General features: G+C 46.5%; 1 protein-coding gene across 1 annotated transcript in view; it reads right to left on the bottom strand.

The window, feature by feature from the left end:
- The window catches only part of LOC144762931 (cystatin-2-like), a 63770-nt gene extending 62854 nt beyond the window's left edge, over positions 1 to 916 (bottom strand). The window contains exon 1 of the mRNA XM_078648233.1: positions 540 to 916. Coding sequence (XP_078504359.1) covers positions 540 to 764 — 225 coding nt within the window. The 5' untranslated portion in view covers positions 765 to 916. The remainder of the gene's footprint in view (positions 1 to 539) is intronic.
- Between the last annotated feature and the right edge of the window lie 12277 nt (positions 917 to 13193).

Here is a 13193-nt window from a genome sequence, read left to right as displayed (position 1 = left end):
TATTGTAAGTGTTACCAGCTCGGCAATGCGTCCTTTTAATGGACATCTACTTTTTTCAAAGAAAGGTAAGCGTTGGTACAGTCAGAATGCTTTTACTAAAAATATACTTTTTAAAGCCCTCGAACACAATGTTTTTTACACTTTTGGCTGCAGTCCATCATACATGCAGCAGTCTATCGTATTCTGTAACTCGTTTATAAACTAAAGATGTGCATATTTACAATACTCTTACAGGCTGTGAAGTCAAAGAGCTATGAACATCCCCTTCTCTTCCTAAATCCATTAGTTTTTTTTTTTTGGGGGGGGGGGGGGGGGGGGCAGATTGATATAGCGCGAACTGGACCCGAATGTATTGGAGCCCTTTAAACGAGCACCAGTACGTTACACAAAGACACATTCATTTTTGATAAACACGGGAAGATTAAGATATCACAGGATGCTGAACCAAGGCCGAGTCTCGCCACCTGTGCCTCAGCTCCAAAGTCGGAAGCTCTAGCCCTAAGGCTACATCCTCTGCCCGAATTATCGGACCCACTGACCTGCCTCTTGACCTCGACCACTTCGGACACTTTATAGGCGAACTTGTCATTGCTGGCTTTGTTGTACTCTTTCATGGCGAAACTCAGCGCCTTCTGCACACCGCTCTCATCGAAGCTCACAGACTCGGCACCCCCAAGTATCTTCGGTTTTCGTTCGAAGTCCGCCAGTACCGCGGCAAACACAGCCGCGAAGACCAGCGCCGGTATCATCCACGAAGCAGCCATGTTTGTATACTCGCGAGTATTAACAGCTTCCCTCCGTCCGTGCAACGAAATGCGCTCTCTCTCCCTCCACTGACTGCCTCAGGAATGCAGTAAACAAGCGGTTCCAAGCCAGTCAGACTCACGGGGTCAGCACTGCAGCTGTCCAATGCGTGCGTGCCTCGCTCACCTCGTGACCGGGGCTTCACAGACCCTCAGAGCGAGCTTGAAAAGCAGAAGTGCTGGGCTCAGCTCCGCGCGTGACAACATGTCATAAACCAAAAAAATAGATTTTGAGAGAGAATGAGACAAGATGAGGAATTACCGGACTATTTATTTGTTTTCTCCTGAAGCTATTTGGTGTCTGCTTTAAGAATGTGAAATGTAATTAAGTCAAGAAAACTCGGATTTTATTACAAATTGCTACCCATCCATGTGTTTACAAATGAGTCATTGCAATGTGAGTGAATTGTAAAGCTTACATTTATTAATAGTTGCTTACACAACAGAGAGAGTGAAATCAGAAAGCATATTTTTCTCAAGCAACACTTCTGTTGTGAGGTTGTTTACCCCCGATTGAAGACAGGGCGCAGTGTTTCTTTCTGTGCATTTATTAACAACGCTTGCAATCAACTGAGAGCGCCGAGCGAGCTGCGTGTCTCACCAGCTCCGGCACCCGACTCTCGCGCTTCACGCGCGTCAACCAAAATGGCCGCCGTTCGCGCTACGTGGTGACGTAGCGCGAACACTAGAGCGGTGACTCTACATATCTCCCCCTTTTTGTCCCAATGAGTTTAACACAGTCTCGGGGGGTCAGTGTCCATCACCCATTTCATAGTCTCGGAACCTGGAGGGTCTCACCACCAATCGCCCCCCCTCGTGCACCTTACCGGGGTCGATGTCTCTTGTCTTCCTCCGGACTCCATGGATCCCCTCTCTCTACCTTCTTGGACACTTAGCCTCTCCCCCGCTGGTTGGTTCTCTCCTCTCTTGACCTCTTGACTCTGTCTTGGGGTTTCCACTGACTCTTTGTTCCAGCCCCGTGTCCATACCTTCCATGCTCTCTTCCTGGATGGCATTCTCATTTTCATCTGTGCTCTGATCCGTCGTGGCTCCTTGCTCCCTGTCTCCTGGAGTCCACTGTAATATCTTGCTGCATCGGGCCATGCGATCCTGGGACCACACATTCCCATCGCTCAATCGTGCAGCTCGATCGAAGACCTCCTTGACTTGGAGCGGTCGGCTGTATTTACTGTCGCCCTTTGTAACACTGCCAACTTGACTCTTACCCATCCTGGTGTCCACACTCAGGACTTGCTCCTCCATACATAGCACCTCGTCCTCTTCCTCTTGGTCTCTTCCTTCCATGCCTTCTTGGTCTTGATCTACATACTTCACTGTGGCGCGGCATACCTTTTCGTAATGTCCTATCACACCACAAAACATGCATTTGGCCCGGAACGCCGGGCACCTTTTGTCTTGTGCTTCATGGGCCCAACTGCCACACCGGTAACATGTGTTCTTGCTTCCTTTCGTCTGCTTTCCTGGTGGTCCCGACTTCCCCTGCCACTTGTTGGATCCTTTGTAGGTCGCGCCTGTGTTCTTATTCCCTCCTTTGGGTTCTTCTTCTTCTATTCTGTTAACCATTTGCCTTGCCGCTGTTTCTCTTTTCGCTGCGTCCGCACATCTCCGCGCCAATTCCGCTTTCTTCATTATCGCTATCACCTCTTTCAACGTGGTATCTCCGCATGCCCATAGTTTGTCCTGCACGGATTTCATTGTTGTGTGCATCACTATCTGGTCCTTGATGAAGTCATCATGGAGGCCGCCATAATTACATGTGGACACTAACCTTTTTAACGCTGCCACATACTCATTGATCGACTCGCCATTTTCTTGTTTCCGCTGTTGGAAGTTGTAGCGGTCTATCGACACACACACTGCTGGGCGGTAGTGCTCGTTGAGTTCTTCTATCGCATGGGCATATACGTCATCATCTCCGGCTTGCCGTGGTTTAGGAACTAGATTCTTGAATACCCTGATCCCCTCTGGGCCTAGGTTGTGTAATAAGATCCTTCTTTTCCTCTTACTTGTGAACGCCTCCTCATTATCATCTTCCAGGACTTCGATATAATTTGAGATGTACTCTCTCCAGTCCTCCCACTTCATTAGGGGTTCTCCCGGTTTGGGCAGGAACGGAATTGGTGCCGTCACGGAAGACGTTTGCGCGCTCATGGTTTCGCGCCTTTCTGGTGCCACGCTCTGGCTCTTGAGGCTGCCCGGTGCACTGCTCTCCTCACCCTGTTCTGGATGGAGCTGGGACTACCGGCTTCACCACTGTCTCTACTCCCTGATTCCGCTAGTGCTCCTGTCCTATGGGGATCTTCCTGTGCAGTGTGGTCCCTTTTCCACTCTTCCTAGTGCCTTATTCTGGCCCGGGTGTAATGTTTACCCCCTGCCTCACTTTCTTGGCCGCTTTTCTTCCTCCCACACAGCCCTGGTGAATGGGTTCACTTGTACCCCGGCTCCTCAGGTTTTTTTTTTTTTTCAGTCGAGGATGATGCACGGCTGCTTCTGCCACGCTCTCTGTGTTGCTGGTTGTCTTCTGTGGCCAACTTGTGGTGCTGTGTGTCTGCTCCTGTTCTGCTGTGGGGCTTTTCTTTTATTTTCTTTTTTTTTCCAAACCTCCGATTTTTTTTTTTTTTTCTTCAATCCCAGCCTCGTCGCCACTGTTGTGAGGTTGTTTACCCCCGATTGAAGACAGGACGCGGTGTTTCTTTCTGTGCATTTATTAACAACGCTTGCAATCAACTGAGAGCGCCGAGCGAGGTGCCTGTCTCACCAGCTCCGGCACCCGACTCTCGCGCTTCACGCGCGTCATCCAAAATGGCCGCCGTTCGCGCTACGTGGTGACGTAGCGCGAACACTAGAGCGGCGACTCTACAACTTCTTAAAAAATATTTGTTAACACACTTTTTAAACGTTTCAAATTATTTATTTTATGTTTTTTCTCCCTGAGACAATGAAAGCATATTACTCAAAGCTGGATTAAAGGATGTCAATTTAACAGAATGCCCGGGGAGGTAAAAGTGATATCGCACACCCGATTGACTGCAATTAAATCACTGATAGTGTCATTATATGTCGACATCTTCCTAGGAAGTGATGTCTCATGACAATAACGATGATGATATTACAATAACTGACATTACTGAAGTGCCATATTAAATGTAAGGTTCATATAGCAACACAATACAAATGTCTATTTTAGAGACTGTCAGACCTCGCATCCTGGGTGTCATTTCCTCCGACTTTATTGCCCTCTGACTGTTTTGCTGTCTTCATTTTTAGTGGCTTTAGGACTTTGGACACTTTACCACTGCTAACTAGTGCTAACGTCATGTGCTCTCTCCCCTAAGCACTTGCTCATTCCCAATTGGCATATTACATTTACTAACAGCCAGATTCATCAAGCGAAATGCGCTCGCAAAAGGGCCAGATTCTGAGAATCTGGCCCTTTGCGAGTGCAATTTTTGCATTTGGGATTCATCATACCAAATGCAAAAATCGCTAATAAAGAATTCGCTAATATGCGAGGATTAGCATTTAAGGAATCTCTATTAGAGATTCCTTAAATGCTATTCATGAAACATTTAAAAATTGCGAATTCGCAATTTAGGACCGCTATTTACCACGAAGTCAAACCTCGTGGTAAATAGCAAAAACTTAGAAAAATGCATTTTAATGCATTTTTTTAAAGTGGCATGTTACACACACACATGTCCTTTGGCCATGTGTGTGCACAACATCAGTGTAAATTCACATTTCAGGGGTGCTACAGGGTGTCCTTTGGACACCCCTGCACCCTTGAAATCGCATCCTTATTTGCGATTAGCAATTTGCTAATCGCAAATAAGGAGCATGTAGGAATCGCAATATTTTTTGCAATTCCTACATGAATCCCGTTTTGCAAGTCCTTAATAGCGATTCCTTATGAATCGCTATTAAAGACTCGCAAAAAGGGTCTTTGATGAATCTAGCAGTAAGTCCCTAGTACAGTGCACTACATTTCTCCAGGGCCTGTACATTAAATGCTACTAGTGCTATCTGTACCACCCAATTTAGTAGTCCTTTAAACATGTTTCAGGCCTGCCACTGAGAGCCTGTGTGTGCAGTTTTTAACTGCCATGCCAACCTGACAAGTTAATCCTCATGCCACACCCAAACCTTACATTTTAAAGCATAGAAATCACCCCCTAGATAGGCTGGGGCAGACTAACGCCAGGGTGCAGTTTTACATGTCCTGGTAGTGAAAAACTCCTAATTTGTTACTTAAGGCTGTAAGCCCTATCTCTCCCTTAGGTTAACATTGGGGTTACCTTATTATTGCTTATAAGTGATATTCACAAATGGTAAGGTAAGGTAAGGTAATTTTTATTTTGCATAGTTAATTAAAACCAGTGCAAACATTTTACAAAACAGATTAAATATCATAAAAGAAGTTGTATCTTTAAAACGTCATTAAAAAAGCAAACAGTAAAAGCCCAATACAAACACCCGCGTAGCTAGGGGGGGGCGAGGGGGGCGGTCCGCCCCAGGCGGCACTATTTTCGGGGCGGCAGCGGCCACGCGGCACTGATGGCTCATGGTGGCGGCCTTTATAATATATTTGCGGACACTGACACAGTGTCCACAAATGAATTATAAAGGCCGCCACCATGAGCCATCAGTGCCGAGCGGCCGCCGCCCGTGTATGCTGGTACTAGAGCAATCATTCAGGTAGTGTGCGAAAGCGCTGGCTGGTCCTGGAAATGACGTCCAACCGGATTCAGGAAGCGGAAAATGGGAATGCGTGGAGACGTGTTGCGCACGTGGAGAGTGCAGCCCAGCACCCCAGGCCTCATGAACAGAGTCGGACCCGAGGAGAGGTCGAGTCACACGGCAGAGAAAGTGTAATTAAGGGAGGGGCTGCCGATTACACCCCCCACTGCCTTTCCTAAACCATTCCGGCAGCTGTAGTGCTAGCACACGACTGCCAGCAGCCCCTCAAAATCAATCATGCCCGGCTGCAGGTAAAGTCCGACGGAACTTGCGGGAAGCAGCTACCCGAAGGCTCGCTACAAAAAGTAAGTGCCTGCCTGGAGTGATGTATGTACTGACTCATGCTTAGTAGTAAAAAAAATGTTTAGTGCGTGCGTGATCACGCTCATTCATGCTCCCACCTTATATGTCTGCTCAACCATACCATTTTCACCGCGCTCTTTACAGAGTCCAGATAAATTTTATTAGAGTTGACAACTCGTTTTTTAAATAATTACACTATATCGCCCTGGCTGCCAGCTGTGACCTAGGTCGCTGTGTGCCTCGGCCAGCCTGGGGCTTGCCCAATGCCCAGCTTGTCTGTGGAGCTGTAGTCCGTGAGTCAGCTAACTGTTGACGCCTAATTTAGTTTAATTAGGGGCACCTGCTGAGATAAGATCTGTGTTGCTGTGGCCGCACATCGGGCCGGGTCCCACGTGGGTCAGAGGGCCTGGAGTCCACACTGATGCTCTTCATCTGATTGACTGATTGGCGGCAGCAGAGTGGCCCAGGAGACAAACTCTGGGTTAAGGTAATCTTTGTTTAAATTGTTTTTCTGCCGGCCGCCTGGCTTCACTTATTAGCTGAGAAAAGAAGATCTGTGTTGTTCAGGCCTACATGGCGAGTGGTGTGCACACTGTGCTAGGTCTCGGCATGTGATTTAATGTATAAGTTTGAAACTTGCTATATTTTAAGCAGCCTACATGCAGCTGTTATCAGAGTCACGTGCCGTGGACTGGACACAGCTGACCGCATTAATTATCTGAGACCACACCAGGGCTGCCAGTGACGCCGTACCTACTACCACGAAGGTTGTTTTAAATTGAGCAGTCTGTCTTTGGTTTCAGTAATGCTGAAGTGTGACAGGGACTTAAGCAGGCCCTAACGTAGTCAAACTGGTTAGGGATGACTTAAGTGGGAACTCATTAACAGACATGTTTTGTTTTTCGTGCCTATAGTGCCACGTTTGCCCTTAACACCTGCAAGGTCTTCCTCATATTTCTTGGCAGTGGTGCTGAAGCAGCCAGTACATTTGTAGTGTTCTCATACCATTTCACTGATTAGTCAACTTTCACACACATTAAAAAATACTGTGTTGAATTCTTTCATTTATTTTGTGCCTAAGCATTTGTGAAATACCAGGTCCGCCATGATTAGATCAATGCGAACATCTGAGCAGCGACAATGCTTGCCTTCAGTTACTGAGAACTGCATTAACGCAGTCTGTCTCCAGTTAGTGCCCTTCCATTTCTAGTGCTTTGCAGCAGTTTTAAGATCTTCTTCGTGTTTCACCTTGCTCAAACGGTTGTAATTTCTGATATTTATATGTTTCCCTTGTCTTCATTGCTTGATTTTGTGCGCAAGAAAGTGTCACTCATAGTTGTTGAAATGTAATTCATAATTACACTGAAATTATGAAAATGTCACACATAGCAATCTGAAACCTTGGCAGCTATGTGATTCACCGGCATGACTAGTAGCACTGGTGTTAATTTTCCCCGTGTGTCCAGATGTTTTCAGGAGACAGTTAAAATGTCAAGATAAAACAAGTAAATAATGTTCCTGCTGGAGGGAGATCACCATTTTGTCTAGTGGCAGATCTTACTGATTATGAAGTAACGCAGAGGGTTCATGTGCCTGCAAATGCATTTTTATGTGGCTATCTCAGTGAGTTGCTGCATTTTGTCACAGAGCTCCTTTGGTTACTTGCAGTTCATAAGTTAATATCCTAATAGCACAATTACATACGAACTCCAATCAAGGAGCTGCATTCAAACTACACTTTATATGTTACATTATTTTTCCCTCCATTCTTTAATTATACTAATGTTATTAAAGGGTTTTGTGTGGATAGAAATACATTCTTGGATGGGCACACACGTAGCAAGGGGTCACAACCCAGGCTGGAAGGTACTGAATGTGGTGATGAGGAAAAAGGGTAATATGGTTAAAAATACATGGTAACGGGATGGAATAATGGAGTATGTCTAACATTATGACGTAAAGCATGCTAAGAGTGTCTGAACACAAAAGCAGTGTGAGATTTCTGTAAGTCACTAGGCCTTGTGTGAAATGAACTTCTATATATCAATAACAAGCTGAAGGTTTTTGACGCGATAGAGCCAAGCTACACGGTTGACTTCATTGGGGGCACCGGAGCAAATACGTCCTTTTTCCGCAGCCCTCTCCCCTCCCCCTCCCGCTATCGGCCAGGGGCGGCAAGCTGAGGGATAGCCCCGGGCGCCAGAAGCTCTAGCTACGCCCCTGAATACAAAGTTCCAGATGCATTCCTTTTGGGTAAGAACAGGTGTCAATAAGTTCAAATTGGCGTCTATATGTTTTACTGTGTAATGTTTTTTGGCAGTTTCTGCTCAATTAGCGCTAGGAACTTTACATACCTGCAGTTTAGTTTTGTGTTTGCAGGATTAAGACAAGCCAGTACTGCTTGCCTTCTAGTGCGAGTTCCTAACTGTTTAAGCTTGTCCTTTAAGAACAGCTGGCGTGCTGGCCTGAACTCTTGGCAGAGGCAGGTCATATGAAGTATGTCGCCCTTCTCTGTGTTGCAGAAGGTGCAGGCATCGTGGCCATTGTTCCTGAGCCATGGTGGAAAATGCTCTCTAGTAGGCAAGACCCCTAGTCTGTATTTCAGAAACTTCAGTTTTATTGTCTTGGGATAACCCTGGCTGAAGTATGGTTGAGGTGTCAGGGATTTATATGTGTTTATGGTCATCCATGCATGGTTTCTTTTAGCAAATGACTCTTTATCCTCTAGTAGTGAAAGAGTTTTGACAGTTTTCCAAACCAGTTTTTTGAATGCTTTGTGTCCGAGTTGCATATCCCAGATCGCCGTTAGTTTGGTGGCCCCCAAGGCTGTCTTCAGGTAAGATCTTGCCTGAGATGCGTCCCTGCTTTGAATGTCTTGCCATAACAGCTCATTTAAAGTGTTAGTAGTAGCAGAACGAAGTTTATGGCAGCAAATGATGTAAGCTCCCTGTCTTGCAAGAGCTTGTTTTTGTAGTCCAAATTCCAGCCTGAGTTGGGCGGGCGATGTATAGGACGGGAGTGAAAACATTGTTCGGTAGGCTTTTGTCTGGATTAAATCCAGATTCTTGGCATCTCTCCCACGTAGAGCCTCACTGCCGTAGCAGATGGATGGTAGTAGCTTAGCCTGGATGATTTTCAGATAAGGAGTCAAAATTGGTCCTATTAGTTGGTTAGCTATGCTTTTTAATGTGGCGGCAATACAAGATGCTCTCCTTTTTACTTCCAGCTTTTGCTGTGAGAATGAACCGTCTTGGTCGAAGATGACTCCCAGATATTTATAGTCCGAGGCTGGCTCAATTTTTTGGCCGCCCAGAGTCCATATCTTCTGCGTTTTTTTGTGTATGTTTATTGACATAGTGCGAGTTTTGCTCAAGTTTATTTTTAGTTCATTTTCCATGGCATAACTATGCATTTGAATTAATAGTTGCTTGAGGCCGATGTAGGTATGGCTCAGTAGCACGACATCGTCTGCGTACAGAAGGTTGCTCAGGGATTTCCCTCCCAGCCTCGGGGAATGGGAATTGCAAGTGTTTAATATGCCTGGTAGATCCGCCATATACAAATTAAACAATATTGGGGCGAGCACACACCCTTGCTTAAGGCCTTTGGTGGTGCGGACTTGAGATGATAGATGTGTGCCGCCTCCTAGCTTCACCTGCACCTAGGTGTCAGAATGGAGAAGCTTCAGCATGCTTAGCGTGGAATGCGGTATTCCCCATTGTGCCAGTTTCGACCAGAGTCTATCTCTATCAATGTTATCAAATGCCGCACTGAAATCAATGTAGCACATGTGCAGCGGCAATTTCCGTGTTTTAGCTGCGTCGATCATTAGTGAGATGGCCAGAATATTTGTAGTTGTTCCAGTATTTTTCCGGAAGCCGGTCTGGTTTAAAGGTATAATCTCTGTAGAGTCCGCCCATGAGACAATCTCCTCCAGGATTGTACCCGCAAATGGAAAGTGATGGGACCCCCCAAGTTTGGAGTCTCTGGAATCACAATTTAAAATCTTAACTTATGGTGAAGTTAGATTTTAAATTACAATTCTGAAAATTGCACTTTTAGAAAGTTGCCATATTCTTACTATAGCCATTTAGTGCCTTCTGTCTGTCTCTGAATACACATCTGGGCCCCCATTAGGATGGCGGACGGATCGCCCCTGCCTGGCCGGCGGTAGCCACTGCCGGCCTGGCAGGGCCGATCCACCCGCCATCCGTGCCGGAATGACCCCCGCCATATTATTATGGCTGGGGGGTCCGCGGCGGACGGAAGACCGTCCGCCGCTTTTCCGCCCCGGTCGACTTGCGACCGGGCAGAAAAGGGTTCTCTATGGTGGCGGTGTCTATCAGACACTGCCAGCCATATTAGTATGGGCATTTTCCAATGCCTTTCCGTGGCTGCATTGCCGCCGCGAAAAGGCATGCAGAGTCTGCTTTGGGGGCCCATTGCGGGCCCCCAGGGACTCCGAGGGGGGTGCGGGTGGGGGGTGCACATGGGGGGTACCTATGGTACCCCCAGCATTTAAAAAAACAACATGGCAGGCACCGCGCGGTGCCTGTCATGGTGTGCTTTGAAATGCAATACATGTATTTTTACCATTGCGGCGAGCGGTGCTTTCAGCACAGCCCGCCACAATGTTAAAAATACAGGATGCGCCTGCCACTGTGGTGGGCGCATCCTAATTTCCCCCATGTGACCCCGCCCTTGTGGCAGGCAGTCCCATTCCATGATGGGATTGCGGGCGGGCAAAGTCCACCCGCCATCCTAATGGGGGCCCTGGTTTGGGTGAGAGCTGGGCTTTGTGCATTCTCTCCAGACAGCCACACACTAAGGGAGCTTAGGTGTAACTGATCAGCCATACACATCCTGATGGGCCATCCTGGGCAGTATTTGAGGGAGGAGCTGACACACCTGAATAGGCTGGGGTCTGCTGCACACAAAGCCCTGTAGTGAGTCTGGAGACAGGACAGGAAGTGCAGGGATTCTGTGCACTCCAAAGGCCTCCCTTTGAAGTCTCCCTCACTTCACAGGTATAACTGAGTACACGTCCTGGACCTCTGACACCACCACTTCAGCACACTTTTGGGCTTGTGGATACTTTGCCAAGAAGAGGGACTGCTGGGCTGCTGAAAGTATTTAGAAGGAATAGACCTGCAACTCTCTATAACTTGACCCCAGAACTGCTCCAAGGGTTTGTATGCTTGCCTCCTGTTGGAAGTCTCAGGGACATCAAAGACTTCAATTCACTCATTGACAGCAGCTGGACTCTGCCATCTAAGAGTCTTGCCCCGTCAAGTGGTGCCAAACCAGTCCAGGGCCCTTGGAAGTGGGTCTAAAGTACTCAACTGCAAAAGCCCATGCTTGTCCGCCGTTGCTTGGCTCAGAACCGGCGCATCTCCTTCAGCGCAACACATCACTGCTGCTGGCAGGAACGAGGACGTTGCATTGCCGACTGTGCGGCTCGAAGATGACGCATCACCTACATCAGAGGGTGTGAACGGGGAGACCTCCACCCCCAGGGAAGCCCAGGCAGAGTTAAAGGGGCCGTACTGATCCTGTGGACGGGGTGGAAAGGAACACTCGTTAAAGTCCTCACTCCGTCCTTGTTCGGCCATGTCCCCGTGACAGAGGGGTTCAATGATGACACTGATGTGCACGGCTCCGAACACATGCATCGCTTACATCTCCAGGATCGACGGAGACTCGTTGCTGCCCTTGCTACTCACATCTCATCTTCAATGTCGACGCAACCCCAAACAAAGGTACTGTTTTAGCAGGCCAAGGCTATATCCCATATCTGACCCCTACTCTATCGTGGTCGGCCTGAACGTTTGGATTGTCTCGGTCAAGTGCGACCAGATAGCATTTAAGCACTATATTTCAAGATATTCTTTAAAAATTCATACCTCCCACTCTACTTATTGGATTTTTGTCATTTTGTCGTTTTGTTCACTAAATGAGGCTCCATCTATTATCCGTGGTATCATTTTGTGCCTGTTTTAACTGTTTTATTGTTTTAAGTGTTACAAAAATATGTCACCCATTGCCTCTTAAGTTAAGCCTCACTGCCTTGTGCCAAACTATCAGTAGTTAAACACAGGTTAATTTAAAATGTGTTACTGACTTACCCTGACTAGGTGTGTGGCTACGGATTGGGCAGGGTGCTTACCTCTACCAGCCAAAAACCTGATTTCTAACAGACACCACTTATATTAGGGGGCTGAAATTATCTTGGAAGTGTTTAGGCATAATACTTACCTGGAAATGTAGAAAACGAGAAAAGCAAGTCATAGTGTATTTTGATGCATTTTCGTACAAATTTGCAAAAAAAACATTAGGATCTAAAAAAGCACTAATTAAAATGTCAAGTCATTTCATGGTGCTCCAAGCTTAAGAAAGCTGACGCACACCAGGAGCTGGTACTATTTTTTCAAAATGCTGGATGGGTGCCCCCATATGTCAAAAATTGTCTCCATTTTGCAGACATTTAGTCAAGGGAACCCCTCAATTGCCTTGGGTGCACTTAATACAAAAATTGACACAATACGCGAATTCTAGGATTTTCCCATTATTGCCATCCCTTTAGCATGAGTGACACTTAAGTGAAACATTACCTTCAGTATGTCAGGGCCAGCATGTTTTCATGGTTGCTACCTCCCATATGCCATGTTTATTCTCCCCTATGACAAGAATTACTGCCAATATGTACTAACATTTTGCCATGGGTGCTCCTATGCCTATATGTACCTAAAGAATGCCAGCACAGCATTTTCTATTCATGTCCCATATGTACAGCATTGCCTCATTAGAAAATGCTAGTATTTTTCTATGGATGCCGTATAGCCCAAAAGTTACCTTCAGGGTACCAGAGCCAACACTATATTCCTACTAATGCTCACATTCATTCTCTCAATAAAATTCATTTTCATTCATTCTCACCTATTCTTACTATCTCTGACTAATTCTCCTTCATTCAAGCTAACTCACTCTCACATTGACTCTTACTCTCACTCTTACTTATACTCACTTGCACCCACTCTCACACATTGATAATTAATTTGATTCACTTATTCTCACTCATATTTACACTTAGTCACTGTCACTTATTTTTATTCACACTAACACTCCTGCAAAATCATTTTATTCATTCTCACTCACCCACTCTCACTCACTTGACGTGGCTCTTACTCTTCCTGACTTGTTCATGCTCAGTTACTGTTGGACCTGGCTCTCTCTGCAGGGTCACTGCCTAACTTTTTGCATTCACTCCTCCTGTTTTGCTGAACTTGTTTCTGTTGGCTTTAGGACTCTGTGTGATTTACCACTGCGAAC

The sequence above is a fragment of the Lissotriton helveticus genome, chromosome 6, assembly GCF_964261635.1.
Source record: "Lissotriton helveticus chromosome 6, aLisHel1.1, whole genome shotgun sequence".
Classification (NCBI taxonomy): Eukaryota; Metazoa; Chordata; class Amphibia; order Caudata; family Salamandridae; genus Lissotriton; species Lissotriton helveticus.
This window is presented reverse-complemented; position numbering and strand designations above follow the sequence as displayed.